Source organism: Pristiophorus japonicus, chromosome 11, assembly GCF_044704955.1.
Source record: "Pristiophorus japonicus isolate sPriJap1 chromosome 11, sPriJap1.hap1, whole genome shotgun sequence".
In the NCBI taxonomy this organism is placed as follows: Eukaryota; Metazoa; Chordata; class Chondrichthyes; family Pristiophoridae; genus Pristiophorus; species Pristiophorus japonicus.
The window spans coordinates 97,488,219-97,510,495 of record NC_091987.1 but is presented as its reverse complement, the minus strand read 5'-3'; the positions used below and the strand labels follow the sequence as shown (position 1 = coordinate 97,510,495).

Here is a 22,277-nt window from a genome sequence, read left to right as displayed (position 1 = left end):
CAGCAGATTATCTTCTCCCAAGCCCTAGTCTAACACTCGGTGCTTCAGAGGAGCAACATAATTCAACGAGAACTGCAGAGTGTGGCTATTCACCCCACCCAGCTCCTGCTTTCATGGAAATGCGTAGAGCTAAAATAATCATTTTCACATTTTTTATTGTCTTCTCACTATCATTTTTTAGCTCCTAAAGATTGCTCTACTACTAACACCCCAAGTTGAACTCATCTGACCTCCCTCGTTTTAGTTTGTATCGCTCCCAATCACACATGCCGGGTGAGCACATTGGAGCACTAACACACATAATGGACGATGATCATGATGTATCGAAACTGGAATTTTTTTTGGTACCCACCGACTAACTATTGTAATAAATGCATTGTCCCACTCAATTCTTAATTCCATGATCTTTATATAGTAAGTATAAAAACAAAATCATTTTATGCATGAACCCAACTCTAAAAATAATGATTTTGATTACGCTAACCCTCCCAAAAACATGCTTTCACTATTCCTGTTGCTGTGTAGCTGTGAACAGTGCGTGGATCACCAGCTACAGATTAATGTTGGTAAACAACGGAAAAGGAGTTGAAGCATAAGGTGACTGCACAGTACTTTTATGCATGTTCTGGTTTGTTAATAAATAATGTATTTACTGCTTAATTGTAACTATCTTCATGGTTAAAACCTCTGCAGCATTTTCAATACAGGGTCTTATTTCAGCAAATAGTGCCAAAAACAAAAATCAATGACAAACACGATTCATATTAATCAACAGAAGAACAGAATTTCCAGGTTCTTTTAAGGGGAGAAAGTGAAGCCTCCTACTTATTCTCCTCCTCTGGATTTCCCTGTGCCACAACACCATTCCCTAGCTTTGTTCGCAGGCAGTTAGGAGGTGTGGAAGGTTAGTTTGAGATGATTCTCCTTTTTCTGTTTTTCCAATGGAAAACATAAGAAATAGGAATCTAAGAAATAGGAGCCATTTGGCCTCTCGAGTCTGCTCCGCCATATAATAAGATCATGGCTGATCTTATCAAAACGTTTGACATCAGCTCTTCAGCTTGCCCTGATGGCATGGCTAAGACCACGAGCGTTCCAAGTAAGAAATGTTGGGTACTTGTCTGTAACGCTACATGCTTAAACAGCAATCACGATTATCACTCAACCCCAAGACCTTTTAGCTGCACTAAAGTATAAACTGCTGAGATAAAAGATTAGCCATACCTCTCTTATATGAACCGGGAGACTGTAGGAAGGATACATGAGGTACTTGATGGCTCTGCGTGCATAGATCACAAAGAAAAAACATCCCAACGTTACCACCAAAACAGCAATCAATGTTATGAAAAGGATCTGGGCTGCTTCTATTGCTCTTCTCTCAGCTGCAGATAAAAAAACAACACTGACTGTAATTCCGAGGACGAGATTCAACACAAGACATCAGCACTGCACAATACTTCAATATGCCACCTGGAGCTGGGCTGCTAACTGTAATATCTTGCAACTCCCTATAATTTGAGTTCTGACCACAGAGATTGCTAAATGAAGTCAGCATTCCCTCAGAGTTTTTTTCCATCTCTGAAAGGGATCACGGCCATCAGCCTTAAGTTATCCCGAAGTTTATTTCTAAATGGAGACATCACTAAATCACTATTTCGCTGTCCAGCACAGGGGTTCAGTGCAGACCAAACGGAGTTGGATAAGCAACTGCACTATTGGCCTCTGTAGCTGAGCATGCAATACCTTGACATGTTCTTGGAGTAAGCAAGCAAGGTAATAAGGGGCAGTAGATCAACAAGGAACAAAATTAAGCTTGAGGAGCATATCAGAAGCGAAGCCATAGCATTTTGGTGAAATAATGAGAGAGTTAGGTTGTGGATTTATACTGGAAGACCCCCATCTCTCCCCGCCTCCCCCCCTCCCCCCAAAGATTCAGTTCGGTCTTAATCAGACTGCATATACCAAAGGTACATGCTCACAGGAAAGGAATAAAAATGAGGGTACAAACTAACCACTATAGTTCATCTATCTTCTGAATAAAAGCATTGGGAGCAGTTGGAGAATGGCATGTGGTTTGAGAGACCCAAAGATAGGAAAAGCAGGGCCGTTTTAATTATGTATATTGTGCAAAGTAACTTATGTTCAGTGGAGACATTATACCAACATTTTCTACATCCAGGAATGAAACTAGAGACACTCACAATGGCTTGGAAATACATGAGTCACTTTCACAGCATTGTTACAGGGTCTTCAAATTTACAATTACATTCTGCTAATGGTAATATTTCAGAGGAAGAAGGTAATGGTCCCACAATGTACCAGCCTAATGTAGCTATTCCCTCCTCTTGCATTTCCAGAATCAAATATATAGTCAAGTCAGTACAGTACAATTCAGAGATATGATAAGACACTGCAGTTTCTGGTTAGATTGCAGTGCCAGGATTGTGCCCAGTTTGTCTACAAGACACAACAGACAGTCGACACAGGTAATGGGGTGCAGAAAGGAGTCATGAAAGAAAAAAGACTTGCAATTATATAGCACCTTTCTAACCTCAGGACGTCCCAATGCGCTTTACAGCCAATTCAATACTTTTGAAGTGTAGTCACTGTTGTAATATTGGAAACACAGCAGCCAATTTGCACACAGCAAGGTCCCACAAAAAGCAATGAGATAATGACCAGATATTCTGTTTTTAGTGGCGTTGGTTGAGGGATAAATATTGACCAGAACATTAGACATAACTCCCCTACTCTTCTTCAAAATAGTGCCGCGGGATCTTTTACACTGGAGGCGGCCTCAATTTAGCGTCTCATCCGAAAGATGGTACCTCTGACAGTGCGGTGCTCTCTCAGTACTGCTCTGAAGTATTAATCATGAGGTTAATCCCATGTGCCAGAGGTCTGTATTGTGAGGGAAGACTGGAGAAACTGTCAGAGGCATATAAGTTTGTAAATGTTTATAGAAAATCTTAACCAATAACACTTAAGTTGTCAGGTTCTACATGTACACTGCTCTACCTTATCACCACCTCTCTCGACCCCTCCACTGTCTCTAATTTGCCTGACTGCTTGTCTGACATCCAGTACTGGATGAGTAGGCACTTCCTCCAAATAAATGTTGGGAAGACTGAAGCCATTGTCTTCAAGCCCTGCCACAAACTCCATTCCCTAGCCACAGACTCCATCCCTCTCCCTGGCAACTGAATCAAATTGTTTACAACCTTGGTGTCATATTTGACCCCGAGATGAGCTTCCAACCACATATCTGTACCAAAGCAAAGACCGAATATTTCCACCTCTAACATCACCCGACTCCGCCCCTGTATCAGCTCATCTGCTGCTGAAACCCTCATCCATACCTTTGTTACCTCTAGACTTATTATTCCAATGCATTCCTGGCCAGCTTCCCATCTTCCACCCTCCATAAACTTGAGCTCACCCATTCACCCCTCTGCTCGCTGGCCTACATTGGCTCCCAGTTAAGCAATGCCTTGATTCTAAAATTCTCATCCTTGTTTTCAAATCCCTCCATGGCCTCGCCCTCTCCCTATCGCTGTAACCTCTTCCAGCCCCACAATCCTCCTCAATACTGGCCTCTTGCGCATCCCCAATTTTAGCCGCTCCGCCATTGGCGGCCGTGCCTTCAGCTGGTAAGGCTCTAAGCTCTGGAATTCCATCCCTAAACCTCTCTGCCTCCCTTTCCTCCTTTAAGATGCTCCTTAGAACCTACCTCTTTGACCGAGCTTTTGGTCAGCTGCCCTAATAGCTCATGTTTCAAAATTTGTTTAGCGCTCCTGTGAAATGTCTTGGGACATTTTACTATGTTAAGGCGCTATATAAATGCAAGTAATTGTTGTTGTACACCATAACACGAGGTCTAGGGGGCAACAACTTTGCCAAAGCATAGCAGAGATATGTATAACTTTGTGATGTCAATGCACCACATCACCTGACAGAATTTGCGGTTTGTTACGCAATGGAGCACAGTAGCACTAACAGAAGGAATAGAATTCTGCCCACATCAACCACAACAACTTGTATTTATATATTAAAATTATTCAAATATAATAGAGTGAATGTAAAATTCTTACTATTAGCAGTGACAGCGTCACAATACACTGGGCTGAGCTGCCCTTGCTTTGAGCTCTCCTTACTATAGGCCTGTACTTGCAAGCAGTAGCTGGTCCATGGTTGGAGACCAAGCAAAACAGTTGATACAGTATCAGATTTATTATGTACCTGAAATAAAATATGCAAAAGACAACTGGTTAGCAATTGTTTATCTGTTTAGTTTGTATAATGAAAAATACTCGCTACGTTGCTGCACAAAATCAAAACCCATGAACCTTCCTCATCGGAATCATTCCATTCCAATATGTAACTGGCAGACTAGTGTCAATATAATTTGATATGGGTGAGGCATAAAGTACTGAAAACTGAAAAAAGATCTGACATATGTACTCCATGAACAACGTTGCTAAGGGTGAAGTAAAATCAGAAAATGTTGAAAATACTCAACAGGTCAGGCAGCATCTGTGGAGAGAGAGAAACTGGGTTAATGTTTCAGGTCGATGACCCGCTGCAATCCTTTAGAGTATGGGGCTCCCACAATGGCATCAGTATTCCTGGTTATTGACCCAGCAATAAGGAAGGAAGAACAATATATGTCCAAGTCAGGACAGTGTATGTCTAAGGGTGAAGTTGGTAAAGATCTAGTGATATTGGAAGACTTAGCATGTCCAGTCACTGTGGAGCAGGAATCAAAAAGAAAATGAACGCAAAAACATAAGAAATAGGAGCAGGAACAGGCCATTTGGCCCTTCGAGCCAGCTCCGCCATTCAATAAGATCATGATTGAAACTCCACCTTCCCGCACCATCCCCCAAACTTAATCAGCCTCCGTCTTGAATATACTCAATGACTGAGCATCCATAGCTCTCCGGGGTAGAGAATTCCAAAGATTCACAATCCTTTGAGTGAAGAAATTTCTCCTCATCTCAGTCCTAAATGGCCGACCCCTTATTCTGAGACTGTGATCTTGTGTTCTATATCCCCCAGCCAGGGGAAACATCTTCTCAGCATTAACCCTGTCAAGCCCCTTAAGAATTTTATATATTTCAATTAGATCACCTCTCATTCTTTTAAACTTTAAAATGGAATGCTGAACAATATAGTTCAATCAGCAGAGTACAAATCAGAGGAAATCATGCTAAAACAGTATTGTTAGGACGAGACTGCACCTCAAATATTGTGTCCAGTATTGGTCACCAAGACTCAAAGGAGGTATTCAAGAGCAGAGAAAAGCCATGAGGCCAATCCAGAGTGTTAGAGGACTGAATTATTAGACAAGACTAGAGAAACCTGAGCTTTTCAGTTATGAAAGGCTTTTGACTTGAGAGTATCATCCGAGGTATAGGATAGTAAACCAGATGGGAAAGGAAAACCTGGAACATTATTACAAGTTAAACTGTGACAGGAGGACAAGGAGAGCAAGTTTGAAACTGGCAAAGTTAGCACTGATGTCAGGAAATTCTTCACACTGTGGGGCCAAGTTTCGGCCTGAGTTGCTCCTGATTTTTTGGAGCAACTGGTTTAGAATGGAGTATCTTAGAAATTTGAATTCTCGGCATTTAGTTTCCTCCAGTTCTAGTCAGTTAGAACAGTTTCACTTTGGAACAGAATTTTTTTTCAAAAGGGGGCGGGTCCGGCCACTTACGCCTGTTTTCAAAGTTTAGGCAGTGAAAACTTACTCCAAACTAACTTAGAATGGAGTAAGTGAAGATTTTTGTACGTTCGAAGAAACCTTGTCTACACTTTAGAAAATCAGGCGTAGGTTACAAATCAGGCGTAGGGAAAGGGGGGGGGGGGGGGGCTAGGGTTTAAAGGGAAGTTTACAAACATTAAACACTTCAGTTTTACAAATAAAGAGCCATCATCAATAATAAATGATAAATACATCAATAAATCAACCAATAAATTAATCAAAAAAAATTTATAAAAAATAAAATTTTAAAAAAATCAATAAAACAAAACATTTTCTACTTACCGACTGCAGCACCGGGAGTCCTCCAACAGTGTGCTGGGATGGGCCCCCCCAATGTGTCTCTGTCAGTGTCTCTATCTCTCTGTCTGTCTGTGTGTGTGTCTCTCAATTTCTGTCTGTCAGTGCCTGTGTTTCTGACAGCGAGGGGAGGGGGAGAAGGTGGGTGGGAGGGGGAGAAGGGGGAGAAGGTGGGGGGGAGGGGGGAGGAGGGAGGAGGGAGGAGGGAGGAGGGAGGAGGGAGGGGGGAGGGGGGAGGGGGGAGGGGGGAGGGGGGAGGGGGGAGGGGGGAGGGGGGAGTGGGGGAGGAGGAGGAGGAGGGAGGGGAGAGAGGAGGAGAAGGGGGGAGAAGAGGAGAAGGGGGGGGAGAGAGGAGAAGGGGGGGAGAGAGGAGGGGGGGGGGAAGAGAGGAGGGGGGGGAAGAGAGGGATGGAGGGAGAGAGGGATGGAGGGAGAGCGGGATGGAGGGGGGGGGGGAGAGGGGGAGAAGGGAGAGAGGATGGAGGGAGGGGAGGGGAGGGAGGGAAGGAAGGGAGAGAAGGAGGCTGAACGGCCGGGCCCAAGACTTCGGGCTGGATTTACAGGTAGGTGGCGTCGGGGGTCGCGGAGGTCCGGGGGGGAAGAGTCGCGGCGGTCCGGGGGGGGGGGGGGGGGGAGCGGAGGTCGGGTCGGTTGGGAGGAGCCTTATGCACGCAGCCCCAGTGAGGCCATTTGGCCAGGGCTAGGGGCTGCGTGCTTCGGGCCCCTCCCACACGGTTTTGGGCGCCTGGAGCTACTGCACATGCGCGGCCACTGTAGCGCGCATGTGCAGAGGTCCCGGCACTGTTTTCAGCGCAGGGACCTGGCTCCGTCCCCTACAGCTCGTGCTGCGCCACGCCCAGCTCCAGAGGACCTGCAGGGAGCCGGAGAATAAGCAAGTTTTTTTTAGGCGCACTTTGTGGCGCAAAAAACGGGTGTCCAGGTCCGGGCTGCGCCGTTTTAGGCGCGGCCCGAAACTTGGGCCCAAAGAGTGATCAACGTATAGAATACGGGGTATTGAGGGGGAAAAAACCCTGGAATAATTTAAGGAACAATTAGATCCTGTGATGGGGGGGGGGGGGGGGGGTGAGATTGGGTTTATTCTGGATGGGTAAACTCACCTTTATGTAACTTGTGATCTTCTGCAATCACTATAAAAAAAGATTGCTTTATTATTCTTCATTTTTGCAATCTGGATGACGCTGGCAAGACCACATTCATTGCCCATCCCCAGCTGGTGAAAAGGTGGCAGTGGTCCATCTCCTTGAACCCAGGGTTCTTGGTTATTGACACAGCGATAAGGAAGGAAGAATACATGTCCAAATCAGGATGGTATGTGCCTTAGAAGAGAACTTGGAGGTGATGTGTCTCAAGACTACTGCTGCTCTTGTCTTCCTCAGTAAGAGAGGTTAAAGGGAAGGGAGATGCTGTCAAAGATATGGGGTTAGATTTTCTGATAGGTTGATCCGATTTGCAGGTGTAAATCAATTCAACCCAATTAGAAAAATGGCTGGAGATCTGTAATGTTGCATCTCTGTCCACTTTACATCACCTGCTTAATCCTGCTGTGTAATACAGCAGAAGCATAAAATGCTGAAACATTTTAATTATGATAATAAGCCAACCATAAAAAATTGGTTGCAAACAGCACAGCTCACTTTGGGTCAGCATTTCAAACAGTTGGTGGGGGGGGGGGGGGGAGGAGACAATTTTAACTTTTATTGCCAGGTGAAAAACAGACAACAGCAAATTGGTCACCAGTTTTACACCCTGTCCGATTTTCTTTTCTATCGACTTCAATGCAAAAGACAAATCGGGCAGGGTGTAAAATGGCCGATTGAATCGCAATAGCCCGTTTTTTTTGCCCAGCGATAAAAGTTTCCATTACCACCTTTGGGTCCAAACTGCAACCATATCAACCAAATCTGCTCTAAGGAGATCATCATAGGCAGTCCCTCAGAATCGAGGAAGACTTGCTTCCACTCTAAAAATGTGTCCTTAGGTGACTGAACAGTCCAATACGAGAGCCGCAGTCTCTGTCACAGGTGGGTCAGACAATCGTTGAGGGACAGGGTGGGTGGGACAGGTTTCTGCACGCTCTTTCCACTGCCTGCGCTTGATTTCTGCATGCTCTCGGCGACGAGGCTCGAGGTGCTCAGCGCCCTCCCGGATGCATGGGGGATACATTTAAAAAGGCAGCTTCTTTCTTCAATACTATTTGGTAAATCATTCTCCTTTATTTGTCAAATGCTTCATGCAATGATATCTTTCAAAACACATCATTGTATTGTGAAAGTCATATTGAAGCTAGATAAATACATGAGGGAGAAAGGAATGGAAGACTCAGGCTGAGATGAAGTAAGGTGGGAAGAGCCTCGTGTGGAGCATAAACACCGGTATAGAACTGTTGGGCAGAATGGCCTGTTTCTGTGTAAAATTCTGTGTTATTCTATGAACCAACATCACTCGCTCCAGGTTGCAAAGAAACACTCTAAACAAAATAACGTACCTTTGTAATTTTTTCATCGTTCTTTTCCCAGTAGAATATATGGTAAGCAAGATCCTCATAATTGTTGCGCATAGAGAGCCCGTCTTCACGTACTGGATCTAAAATGGTGATATGTAGTACACCTGCCTCGGACACCACCGAAACTGATGGAGGCCCAATCACAGCTATAGTTTAAAGAGAGAGAAAATTGTTAGAGATCCAGTTTTTAGTCCTTTTTCCAAAAACATTCAGTGTATAATGTGTTACAAACTATTTAATTTTCTCCTTAAAAATTCTAGCTTGAAGTTTCATCTTTTTCTCTGCTCCTTTGCCCCCTATTTTGCCACTCGTCTCCTGAAGGTACTGACTCATAGACCGTGGGCCGAGTCTCAAAAAAATGCTTGTCCATAGGCCCCTCTGTGGAAGTACTTCATATTCACATCAATATTAGTTTAGGGACCAGTTATCACAAAAATCATTTTGCATTTTGCAGAAATTTTCATTAGAAAATAGGCAGCGCTCTCATCAAAACCCAGTGATGAAGTAATTGCGAATTACTTAAATGACAATCACAACTACTGCATTTGTCAGTACCGCGAAATCAGCCAATCATGATCTCTGTATTAGATCGATTAGTCAGTGACTGCATGCACTGAAACAATGGCGTGCTACATGATTAAAAGGGCAGAAAGGGCAAGAGTACAATTGGAGTTAGAAAATCATATGCATATCCAAGAAAATGTACGCAGCTTGGATAGCGAGTACTACGTCAGCAAGTTGCCAGAGATGAACGATGATGTCTTGCCAGGATTAACTGGTTTCAATGCCCTACTACAGAAAACTTCAATCGCACCCAAGTCAAACACTGGCTACCTTCCAGTCATTGATGCCAGGTCTACTCAGCTTAGTACAGTGTACACGATCTTGCAACAAAGTGTTGATATTGCAGACAAGCTCGGACTGGATAAGATTGTTGTGGTAATGGACCAGGCAATTTACACAAAAGCCCAGGAGATTCGTTGGACAAATGCACTCTTCATGCAGAGTCTTATTCTTCGCATGGGGGAGTTTCATATTGCAATGACATTCAGGAAAACATTCGCAGATGCCGGTCTTCCAGACATTGTCATCGAATCTGAACTAGTTGCGGCAGGTTCCGTCAATGGTGTTGCAAGCGGCCATCATTACAACAGGAGTGTGAGAACTCAAGATAGTATGTGAAGCTCTACAGAGATTGAAATGTCAGGCGTACACAGACACTCTACCAGAAGAAGAGGAAGACCTTGATTACAATCTTGCAATTGATCTTCAGACTGCCTTCCGCAACGATGATTTTGATGACATCCTCAACTCAGATTCCAGACACTCATCAGTAGCAACAAGAACTTAGTCAGTAACAAAAACAACCTAACATTTCCATTCTGGAGAAGTTACATCAGTATGGTTGAAAAATTGCTGCTATTTATCAGAGCAACCAGAGTAGCCATCTAGGCTCTTCATCTGTCAAGTGTTCGCTCCATGATGCCATGGTTCTTCTCGTATGACCGGCTCAACTATTCCAGGTATAAGAACATAAGAAATAGGAGCAGGAGTAGGCCATTTGGCCACTCGAGCCTGCTCCGCCATTTAATAAGATCATGGCTGATCTGATCATTATCGCAACTCTACTTCCCTGCCCGATCCCCATAACCCTTTATTCCCTTATCACTCAAAATCTGTATCTCCGCCTTAAATATATTCAATGACCCAGCCTCCACAGCTCTCTGGGGCAGAGAATTCCATAGATTTTAAACCCTCAGAAGAAATCATCTCAGGTTTAAATGGGTGACCCCTTATTCTGAAACTATGCCCCCTAGTTCTAGATTCCCCCATAAGTGGAAACATCCTCTCTGCATCTATCTTATCGAGCCCCCTCATTATCTTATATGTCTCAATAAGATCCCCTCTCATTCTTCTAAACTCCAAAGAGTATAGGCCCAACCTACTCAACCTTTCTTTAAGTCAAACCCTTCATCTCAGGAATCAACCTAGTGAACCTTCTGTGAACAGCCTCCAATCCAAGTTTATCCTTCCTTAAATAAGACCCCCAAAACGATACACAGTACTCTAGGTGTGGCCTCACCAATACCCTGTACAGTTGTAGCAGGATCTCTCTGCTTTTATACTCCATCCCCCTTTTAATAAAGGCCAACATTCCATTTGCCTTCCTGATCAATTGCCACACCTGCATACTAACTTTGGGTTTCATGCACAAGGACCCCCAGGTCCCTCTGTACTGCAGCATTTTGTAATTTTTCTCCATTTAAATAATAATTTGCTTTTTTATTTTTTATGCCAAAGTGGATAACCTCACACTTTCCCACATTATACTCCATCTGCCAAATTTTTGCCCACTCACTTAGCCGGTCTATATCCCTTTGCAGATTTTTATGTGTCCTCCTCACAACTTGCTTTCCCACCCATCTTTGTATCATCAGCAAAGTTGGCTACATTACACTCGGTCCCTTCATCCAAATCATTAATATAGATTGTAAATAGTTGAGGCCCCAGCACCGATCCCTGTGGCACCCCACTAGTTACTGTTTGCCAATCAGAAAATGACCCATTTATCCCGACTCTCTGTTTTCTGTTAGTTTGCCAATCCTCAATCCATGCTAATATATTACCCGGAACCCCGTGAACTTGTATCTTGTGCAGTAATCTTATGTGGCACCTTATCGAATGCCTTCTGGAAATCCAAATACAAATTTTCAGCTTATTGGCTTGAGATGTGCAGCTTGAAAGTCATCCCGATATCAATGCAGGGCAGTATGTTGCCCAGAGTCAGCAGGAATATGGCTTCTCTCAGACTGTGTATGATCAAGTTATAGAACAGGTGGCAAACTCTAAGACAAAGGGAGGTTTGACAGAATTTACTCTCAACAAGGGAACTGTACAAAGATGGATCTTGTCACAGCATGTGGGGGCGGTTATAAGCAGCGAATGTCAAGAGATGGCTGGTCATAGAACATCAACACAATCTCGTGTTGACTTGGACAAGACAAGAAGGGATTTCTTTCTTGTGGTGACAACAAGGAAAATCTTCGCTAGTTCCTCTATAAAAGATGGTGCAAGTCTGCAAAGGAGATTATTGATGATGTAACACTCTTTGCTGGACATGGAAGTGAGTGTCATGCTATATGTCAGAATAACAGCAAAACAGATCTGGAGATGGTACCAATCCCAGCACTGTTCTCCAATCAGGAAGAAGCCGAAACATAACTACTGCTTCACAGCATGTTTTCTGTCAGTTCCAGTGAGCATGTCATCATAGACACTGATGTCTTTGTACTGTGCTTGGTGTTCTGCAAGGACATTGATGCTAAGCTCTAAGTTCGCACAGGAAGAGGAAACAACATGGGTACAATAGATGTTCATTACATCTTTGATCACTTTGGGAAAGATGTATGTGCTGCTCTCATAGGGTTTCACTGTATTTCAGGATGTGATTCAGTGAGTGCTCTGTATGGAATGGAGGAAGGTGAAATCAACAAAAGTCCTGATCGCCAGCAGAGAGCACTGTTCGACATTTGAGAAGTTAGGGACCTCATCTGCTGTTTCACAATCCTGGTATACACTTGCGAACTCTATGGGCAGAGTGGAGGCAGAGATGTGAACCAGGCCAGATGTCAAATGTTCGGGGCCGGAAGTTATGCAGAGAAATCCTCACCACCAAATAAAGATTCACTGTATAAGCATATACAGTGTGCCAATTACTCATCTGCAATTCACAAGCAATGTCTTGAGAACATGCCAGAAATCCCATCTCCAAAGGACCATGGGTGGAAACTTGAAGATGATGTACTTGTCACAGACTGGATGACACTTCCTCCAGAACCAGCAAGTGTAATGGAGCTTGCACATTGTTCATGCAAAAAGACCTAGTGTGCATAAGGAAGGTGCTCTTGTCTTCTCAACAAGCTATCTTGCACCGACATCTAGTCGTGTGTAGGTTGTGAGAATGTTGCATCTTTGCCAGAGACTTCTAGGGCTGAGGAAACAGATACCCTTGATCCTGATGATGATTCATAGATATGCATTTCTTTTCAGCCTCCAACTTCTTTTCAGATCTATTTTAGTAATTCTATCTTTTAAAAAGAAATCAATACTATTACTTTTATTATTACAATTATATGGTTGACAAATGAGTGTGGGTGTCCATCTGAAATATCAATAAGTGTGTAGGAAATAACTGGTTGCTATGGTGGATTTCTTTCTTAGCAATGGATATAAAGAAAAAAACTTAGATTTATGTATAACTGCACCATATGATGCTTCTAGACCTCAGATGTCCTCAGTAATACTTCTTTTTACCAAATCTTACACTATCCATGCTTAAAATTTAGCAGTTGCACTGATATGTCACTGTTGCTAAGGAAAAGAAAGTCCATAACAACCATTATTATGTTTTTCTTTGTTTATGGCAATTTCTGAGGAACACTCAATTTTCAGACTTGGAACATTTTGTTTTTGTTTCATTGTCAGGGAAAAGGCACGTGCCTCAAATCAGACCACAAAAAAAAGTTACTGTGACTCCAGAGAAAGCAACGGGGCAGATTGAAATGAGGATTGCTACCATTGCTGTGAAAAGGATGGGACAATCCAAAGTTGGCACACCCCATTTTCAGCTTTTTTTTCTTTATATAAAGTAATTAACAAACTGGTTCAGTCAGTCACTTCAGCTTTTCTGGCTCAGTGGGTTGCGGGTTCAATTCCCACTCCAGAGATTTGGGTACAAAACCTAGGCTGACTCTCCATGCAGTACTAAGGGAGTGGTGCACTGTTGTAGATGCTATCATGCAGTCGATACGTTAAATCGAGGCCCCGTCTGCTCAGGTGGACACAAGGGATCCCATGATGCTTAACAAAGAGCAGGTGAGTTCTTCCCGCTGTCCTGGCCAACAAGTATCCCTCAATGAACATCAGTAAAACAAATTATTTGGTCTTTATCATATTGCTGTCTGTGGGAGCTTGCTGTGCACAAATTGGTTGCCACGTTTCCCACTTTGCAACAGTGACTACACTTCCAAAATACTACAATGGCTGTAAAGCACTTTGGAAAGTCTTGAGGTTATAAAAGGCGCTATAGAAATGCATGTATTTTTTTTAAATGGATACTACAGCTTTGCAGATCCAACCAAATATCTGTCAGAACAAATCAGATGGTCATTTGGATACTGGGAGATTCGACAATTCCATGTTAAGACATTTCAAGATATGGAATTTGCACAATTACTCAAGAAAACATCAATATATGCAAATTTCTTACTGTCTTTATATGGCAAAAAGGGTTGCGCTTCAACCCAGAGTGATGTTGCACTTTCATGTTCTGTTCTCACTCTCAGGTAGTACTTGGCAAAGAAAGCGAGACTGTCTAACAAATCGCATTCCGTCTCAGTGGTGTGCGTACAGTTTGGTGCTTCAGTCCAACTGTCATTCCTTAATCTTTCGAAATTTCTGGAGAAAGTAAAAGATTGCATCAAGAATGATGGCCTAACCCACTGATGCCTTGAAAGTTAATCTGTACTAATGAGAAACCTAATCTTCTGTAGAAAGCAGCTACATCAGAGGCAACGGTTACATTGCTGCCTGGCTCAAGAACACATTTATTCCAGATCTGGATGATCCACACTGGTTTAATTTGTATGTTAATTGGTACTGTAACCTGGAAAATACAGAGATGTTGTCGTATGAATGCTTAAGCATCTGAGTAATAACAATCCTCAAATAATTTAAAAGAAATAAATTAACACCTACATTCAAACTGTAGAGAGAGAAAAATTTGATATGAACAAGGTAGGCATTCGTATCTGAATGTACGCAACAAATTCGTAATAAAATAGATGAGTTTAAGGCACAAATGGATACAAATGGGTACGATCTGATAGGCATTACAGAGACATGGTTGCAAGGTGACCAGGACTGGGAACTAAATATTCAGGAGTATTTGACAATTCGGAAATACAGACAGAAAGGAAAAGGAGGTGGGGTAGCACTGCTAATAAAGGGTGAGATCAGTAAGTTAGTGAGAAACGATATTGGCTCAGAAGATCAAGATGTTGAATGGGTGGAGATAAGGAATAATAAGGGGGAAAAGTTGCTGGTGGGAGTAGTCTATAGGCTCCTAAGAGTAGCTACACTGTTGGATGGAGTATAAATCAAGAAATAATAGAGGTTTGTAAAAAAAGGAGCAGCAATAATCATGGGCGATTTTAACCTTCATATTGATTGTCAAAGCAAATTGCCCAGGGTAGCCTTGAGAAAGAGTTTAAAGAGTGTATCTGGGATAGTTTCCTTGAACAGTACGTTGCGGAACCAACCAGGGAGCAGTCTATCTTAGATCTGCTACTGTGTAATGAGACAGGATTAATAAATGATCTCCTAGTAAAGGATCCACTAGGAATGAGTAACCATAACATGGTTGAATCTCAAACCAGTTTAATAAGCTTAAATAAAGGAGACTACAAAGGTATGAAGGCAGAGTTGGCTAAAGTGGACTGGGAGAATAGATTAAAGTATGGGACGGTTGATGAGCAGTGGCGGGCATTTAAGGAGCTATTTCATAACTCGCAACAAAAATATATCCCAATGAGAAGGAAAGACTAAGAGAAGGGATAACCATCCGTGGCTAACTAACGAAATAAGGGATGGTATCAAATTGAAAACAAGGGCGTATAAGTATAACAAGGGCCAAGACTAGTGGGAGACCAGAGGATTGAGAAACTTTTAAAAGCCAGCAAAGAACGACTAAAAAAATGATAAGGAGAGGGAAGATAGATTATGAAAGTAAACTAGCACAAAATATAAAAACAGATCGTAAGAGTTTCTACAGGTACATAAAATGGAAAAAAGAGTGGCTAAAGTAAATGTTGGTCCCTAGAGGATGAGACTGGGGAATTAATAATGGGGAACAGGGAAATGGCAGAGATGTTAAACAAATATTTTGTATCAGTCTTCACGGTAGAACACACTAAAAACATCCCAATAGTGGATAATCAAGGGGCTATAGGGAGGGAGGAACTTACTACAATCACTATCATTAAAGAAGTAGTACTAGGTAAATTAATGGGACTAAGGGTGAACAAGTTCCCTGGACCTGATGGCTTAAAAGAAGTGGCTACAGAAATAGTGGATGCATTGGCTGTAATCTACCAAAATTCCCATGATTCTGGGGCAGTCCCAGCGGATTGGAAAACCGTAAACGTAATGCCTTTATTAAAAAAGGAGGCAGACAAAAGCCAAAAACTATAGACCATTGTTAGCCTAACGTCGGTCATTGCGAAAATGCAGGAATCCATTATTAAGGAAGCAGTAGCAGGACATTTGGAAAAGCATAATTCAACCAAGCAGAGTCAGCATGGTTTTATGAAAGAGAAATCATGTTTGACAAATTTGCTGGAGTTCTTTGATGATGTAACGAGCAGGGTGGATAAGGGGGAACCAGTGGATGTGGTGTATTTGGATTTCCAGAAGGCATTCGATAATGTGCCACATAAGAGGTTACTGCACAAGATAAAAGTTCACGGGGTTGGGGGTAATATATTAGCATGAATAGAGGATTGGCTGACTAACAGAAAACAGAGAGTCGGGATAAATGGGTCATTTTCCAGTTGGCAAACAGTAACTAGTGGGGTGCCGCTGGGATCGGTGCTGGGTCCTCAACTATTTACCATCTATATTAATGACTTGGATGAAGGGACCGAGTGTAATGTAGTCAAGTTTGCTGATGATACAAAGATGGATGGGAAAGTAAATTGTGAGGAGGAGAACAAAAAAGCTGCAAAGGGTTATAGACAGGCTAAGTGAGTGGACAAAAATTTGGCAGATGGAATATAATGTGGGAAAATGTGAGGTTATCCATTTTGGCAGGAAAAATAGAAAAGCAAATTAAAATTTAAAGAGAGAAAAATTGCAAAGTGCTGCACTACTGAGGGACCTGGGGGTCCTTGTGCATGAAACACAAAAAGTTGTATGCAGGTACAGCAAGTGATCAAGAAGGCAAATTGAATGTTGGCCTTTATTGCAAAGGGGATGGAGTATAAAAGCAGAGAAGTCCTGCTACAACTGTACAGGGTATTGGTGAGGCCATACCTAGAGCACTGCGTACAGTTTTGATCTCCATATTTAAGGAAGGATATATTTGCATTGGAGGCTGTTCAGAGAAGATTCACTCAGTTGATTCCGGAGATGAGAGGGTTGACTTATGAAGATAGGTTGTGCCTATGCTCATTGGAATTCAGAAAGGTGAGTGGTGGTCTTATCGAAACATATAAGATAATGAGGGGACTCGACAAGATGGTTGCAAAGAGGCTATTTCCATTCATAGGGGAAACTAAAACTAGGGGACAGAGTCTCAGAATAAGGGGTCGTCCATTTAAAACTGAGATGTGGAGGAATTTCTTTACTCACGAGGGTAGTAAAATTTTTTGGAATTCACTGCCCCAGAGAGCTGTGGAGACTAGATCATTGAATATATTTAAGGCAGAATATATTAAAATTACACATAAATTGTAAATACAAAGATATGTGTAATTTTACAAAGTAATCATATTTTAAAGCATTAAAAGGTGTCTTCAAAGAAGGATAATTGCACTGAATACAATTGTAAACTGAGAATTGCAAGCCAAATATAGAGAAGCAATTTAAAATAATTGAGGGATAATAGAGTAGGTTTGTTCATTATGCGCATGGTATTGGGGGTAATGTACTGACGTGGATAGAGAACTGGTTGGCAGACAGGAAGCAGAGAGTCAGGATAAACAGGTCCTTTTCAGAATGGCAGGCAGTGACTAGTGGAGTGCCGCAGGGCTCAGTGCTGGGACCCCAGCTCTTTACAATATACGTTAACGATTTAGAAGAAAGAATAGAGTGTAATATCTCCAAGTTTGCAGATGACACGAAACTGGGTGGCAGTGTGAGCTGTGAGGAGGATGGTAAGAGGCTGCAGGGTGACTTGGACAGGTTAGGTGAGTGGGCAAATGCATGGCAGATGCAGTATAATGTGGATAAATGTGAGGTTATCCATTTTGGGGGCAAAAACATGAAGGCAGAATATTATCTGAATGGCGGCAGATTAGGAAAAGGGGAGTTGCAATGAGACCTGGGTGTCATGGTTCATCAGTCACAATGTGGGCATACAGGTACAGCAGGCGGTGAAGAAGGCAAATGGTATGCTGGCCTTCATAGCTAGGGGATTTGAATATAGGAGCAGGGAGGTCTTACTGCAGTTATACAGGGCCTTAGTGAGGCCTCACCTGGAATATTGTGTTCAGTTTTGGTCTCCTAATCTGAGGAAGGACGTTCTTGCTATTGAGGGAGTGCAGCGAAGGTTCACCAGACTGATTCCAGGGATGGCTGGACTGCCATATGAGGAGAGATTGGATCAACTGGGCCTTTATTCACTGGAGTTTAGAAGGATGAGAGGGGATCTCATAGAAACGTATAAGATTCTGACGGGACTGAACAGGTTAGATGCGGGAAGAATGTTCCCAATGTTGGGGAAGTCCAGAACCAGGGGACATAGTCTTAGGATAAGGGGTAGGCCATTTAGGACCGAGATGAGGAGAAACGTCTTCACTCAGAGAGTTGTTAACCTATGGAATTCCCTACCACAGAGAGTTGTTAATACCAGTTCATTGGATATATTCAAGAGGGAGTTAGATATGGCCCTTATGGCTAAGGGGATCAAGGGGTATTGAGGGAATGATCAGCCATGATCTTATTGAATGGCGGTGCAGGCTCGAAGGGCCGAATGGCTTACTCCTGGCACCTATTTTCTATGTTTCTATGTATAATGCATCAGGAAATCAAATGGGATAACAAAGAGTAACGAGTGTCTGTAAGGCAGTCAATGAGATTCAGGGAAACCACTTATGAAAATTCATATAACTATGCCGGTGACGAAGTTCTTGAATTAGCACGAGAGAGAAATGACGAGGCTGCCGATAATGTGAAAAATTACACACTGCAGGCACATTACTCATAAATCATAAAGGAAATGGTTGGGGTTCTTGCTGCCTGAAAATATTGATGGTAATAGTCCAAGAAACAGGCAAAGACAAACGTAGCTAGATAATGTGATGGAAGAAGCAGATGTAATGTCAAAGGCTGATGCAAGCTGCTCGAGCAGAGACTGGAGAGTACTGTACACTCACATACAAGGTGACACGTGAAAAACAACAGCTGCCCGTGTCCTAACTCGCACCAAGTCCTGCTCACCCATCACTCCTGTGCTTGCTGACCTACATTGGCTCCCACAATGCCTCGATTTCAAAAGTTTCATCCATGTTTTCAAATCCCTTCAAGGTCTCACTCCTCTCTATCTCTGTATCCTCCAGGCCGCTCCCCGAACCCCCAAGATATCTGTGCTCCTCTAAATCTGCCCTCTTGAGCATCCCTGATTATAATCAACCAACCATTGGTGAACATGCCTTTTGTTGCCTAGGCCCCAAACTCGAACTCCCTGCCTAAACCTTTTCCTCTCCCTACCTCTCTTTCCTCCTTTAAGTCACTCCTTAAAACCTACCTCTCTGACCAAGCTTTTGGTCACCTGCCCTAATCCTCCTTATGTGGCTTAGTGTCAAATATTTTGTCTCATAACACTCCTGTGAAGCACCTTGGGATGTTTCACTACATAGTGCTATATAAATACAAGTTGTTGATGTTTAGGATACCTGTTTTGATATCTTATAACCATTAATGTCTTACAATTATCAGTAATGGGTTTATGAATTAAATGTAGATGTTTGTGTTCATCAACTGTATGTAATGATAACCTGAATTATATATGATATGTAACCCTTTTTTATAAAATAATTATTGGTCTGTGAGTAAGCTATAATTAGACAGCATCAGGTGAGCAAAAGGATTGCCATGGTCGAATAGAGTGCAGCTACCACCAATGTTTCTGCCCAAAAACCTGAAAACAAAGCTATAATCTGCATGTAAGACAACGATCAACCTTGTTACAGTACCTGGCTCCTGGGCTACTGTTCCTTTCTTTTTCTCTCTCGCCCCCTCTCCAAGTACAAGTAGACTCTTGCTGTTGCATATTATTTCAGAATAGAATAATATGTCTACACATCCAGATTTTCAATGGAAATGAAGCTGACTGTGATTGGGTACTATTGTTTTGGTAATATTCCCTGTAGATTAACTTAAGATGGAGAAGACCAACAAAAAATACCAGTTTTTCAAATGTTCTGAATTTCTTTTTAAAGATTTGCCATTACTTGTAGTATTTAAGCAGAGTAGCCAAATATGGTGACTTGTGTCACTGGAAATTTGGTATGTGTATAAGTTGATAAAGTTTCTCAAGCAGAAAGAAAGGTAGAGAGGCAGAGAGATTTAGGGAGAGAATGCCAGAGCCTAGGACCTAGGTAGCTGAAGGCACAGCCACCAAATATGGAGCGATTAAAAAAAAAGAGGCCAGATTTGGCAGAGCGCAGAGATCTCGGGGGGAGGGAGACTGTAGGAGATTACATTGATACGGAGGGGTGAGACCATGTATGGATTTGAATACAAGGAATCCCAGGAATCAATCTAGTGAACCTTTGTTGCACTACCTCCAAGACAAGTATATCCTTCCTCAGATAAACTGTGCACAGGTGTGGTCTCACCAAAGTCCTGTACAATTGTAGCAAGACTTCCTCACTCTTGTACGCCGATCCCCTTGCAATAAAGGCCAACAGGGCATTTTTCTTCCTAATTGCTTGCTATACCTGTATGCTAACTCGGTTTCCTGTATGAGGACATCTGAATTTGTCCGAACACCAAGTGCTTTTTCTCCACTGATCTCAATTACTTTGTTCCTCATTATCATTAGCCCCTTGGTTCCCTACTATTTCCGGTATGTTTTTTGTGTCTTCTATTTTGAAGACAGATACAAAATATTTGTTTAAAGCCTCTGCCATTTCCTTATTGTCCATTATAATTTCACCTGTCTCAGCCTCTAAGGTCCAACCCTTACTTTTGCTACTCTCTTCCTTGTAGAAGCTCTTACAATCGGTTTTCCTATTTCTTGATAGTTTACTCTAATATTCTATTTTCTCCTTTTCTTGGTCATCCTTTGCTGGTTTCTAAAGCTCTCCCAATCCTCAAGCTCACAACTATTCTTTGCAACATTATGGGCCCAAGTTTCCACATGATTTGCGCCTGATTTTTAGGAGCAAATTAGGCGTCCAGAACGAGGTGGGGGGGAAGGGGAAGTCATTAAATTCTACAATAAATCCTTATTTATACTTCTACAAATATTATACAAATAAATCCAACCTGAATAAACATTTATAAGCAAAGAAAATATTAAATAAACCATCTTCCTACCTGTGTGAAAGTGCTTCAGCCAGCCTCACAAGTTCGTTTGTTTGTTCCCGACGGCGGGGGGGGGGCGGGGAGGAGGAAGCCGTTCCCGATGGCGGGCGGGCGGGAGGGAGGGAGTGCAGGCCCAACCGACCGACCGCAGCGGGGGAGGGGGGGGGAGGAAGACGTTCCAGATGGCGGGCGGGAAGGAGACAGTGAGAAGGCTGCAAGAAGCCTCAGTGCTGATGGCAACGTGCTTTTATTAAAAAATGTTCAAAAATTAAACAGCTACAAAGAACTACAAAAATGGCCGAGTGCCAATGTTTCCTTCACACTGTGCGTGCGCGAACGCTCCAACGCGCACGCGCAGGGTTGCCGACAGGAAAAAAACTAATTTAAATAGTATCCGCCCCCTCCCACGTACAAAATCGGCGCGAGTGTAGGCTCCGCCCCCCTGGGCGCCACGCCAAACAGACAAGGAGCTGCAGGGCTCTCCAGAATCGTGAGTATTTTTTCCGGCGCCGTTTTAGGCGCGAAAAACAGGCGCCCAGCTCGGAGGGGCGCCCGTTTTTTATCGTGTGGAAATTTGGGCCCTATAAGCCTATTTTTTTAATCTCTTACTATCCTTATCTTCTTTAGTTAGCCACAGATGTATCACTTTTTTTAAGTGGAGTTTTTATTGCTCAATGGAATGTATATTCGTTGAAAATTTTGGAATATTTCTTTAAATCTTTGCCACTGCTTATCCACCATTAGACCTTTTAATCTAATTTCCTAATCTACCTTGGCCAACTCACCCCACATACCTATGTAATTGGCTTTATTTAAGTTTAAGACTCTAGTTTTGTATTTCAGTATTTCACGCTCAAACTCAATGTGACTTAGGCAAGTCACTCTCAAAAGTAATGTGAAATTCTATTGTATGATGATCACTCTGCCCCAGAGGATCCTTTACTATGAGATTGCTAATTACTCTGTCTCATTACACAATACAAGATCTAAAATAGCCCGTGCCCTGGTTGGTTCCACGACGTATTGTTCTAGGAAACTGGCAGGAGAGTTTTGAATGATCTTAAGTTTATGGAGGATGGTAGATGGGAGGCCGGCCAGGTATGCGTTGGAATAGTTAAGTCTAGAAGTAACAAAGGTATGGATGAGGGTTTCAGCAGCCTATGAGCTGAGGCAGGGGCAGAGTCACGCAATATTATGGAGCATTAACCTTTTTATTTTAAACGGGCTAACGTTGTGTTAATAAAATGCACAGAGCACAAAGGGGATTCAGTACAAACACTTATGAATACAAGTTATTTTTAAACACAAGATAGCGAAAGTGTTTGGAGAAAGACTTCAGAAACGTACTGGCCACAATACCCAACTACAAATGCTTTCATAGGC

General features: G+C 42.6%; 1 protein-coding gene across 2 annotated transcripts in view; it reads right to left on the bottom strand.

Annotated features, from left to right (window-relative positions):
- LOC139276181 (interleukin-10 receptor subunit beta-like) overlaps nt 1–22,277 on the bottom strand; it is a 95,522-nt gene that overhangs the window by 5,744 nt on the left and 67,501 nt on the right. For both annotated transcript variants that reach the window (XR_011595838.1, XM_070893769.1), the window contains exons 5-8: nt 13,855–14,042; nt 8,568–8,731; nt 4,092–4,239; nt 1,225–1,382 (exon numbers count right to left, since the gene is read on the bottom strand). Coding sequence is in view for 1 of the 2 variants with exons in the window: in XM_070893769.1 (XP_070749870.1) it covers nt 1,225–1,382; nt 4,092–4,239; nt 8,568–8,731; nt 13,855–14,042 (658 nt within the window). In the remaining variant the exon portion in view is untranslated. The remainder of the gene's footprint in view (nt 1–1,224; nt 1,383–4,091; nt 4,240–8,567; nt 8,732–13,854; nt 14,043–22,277) is intronic.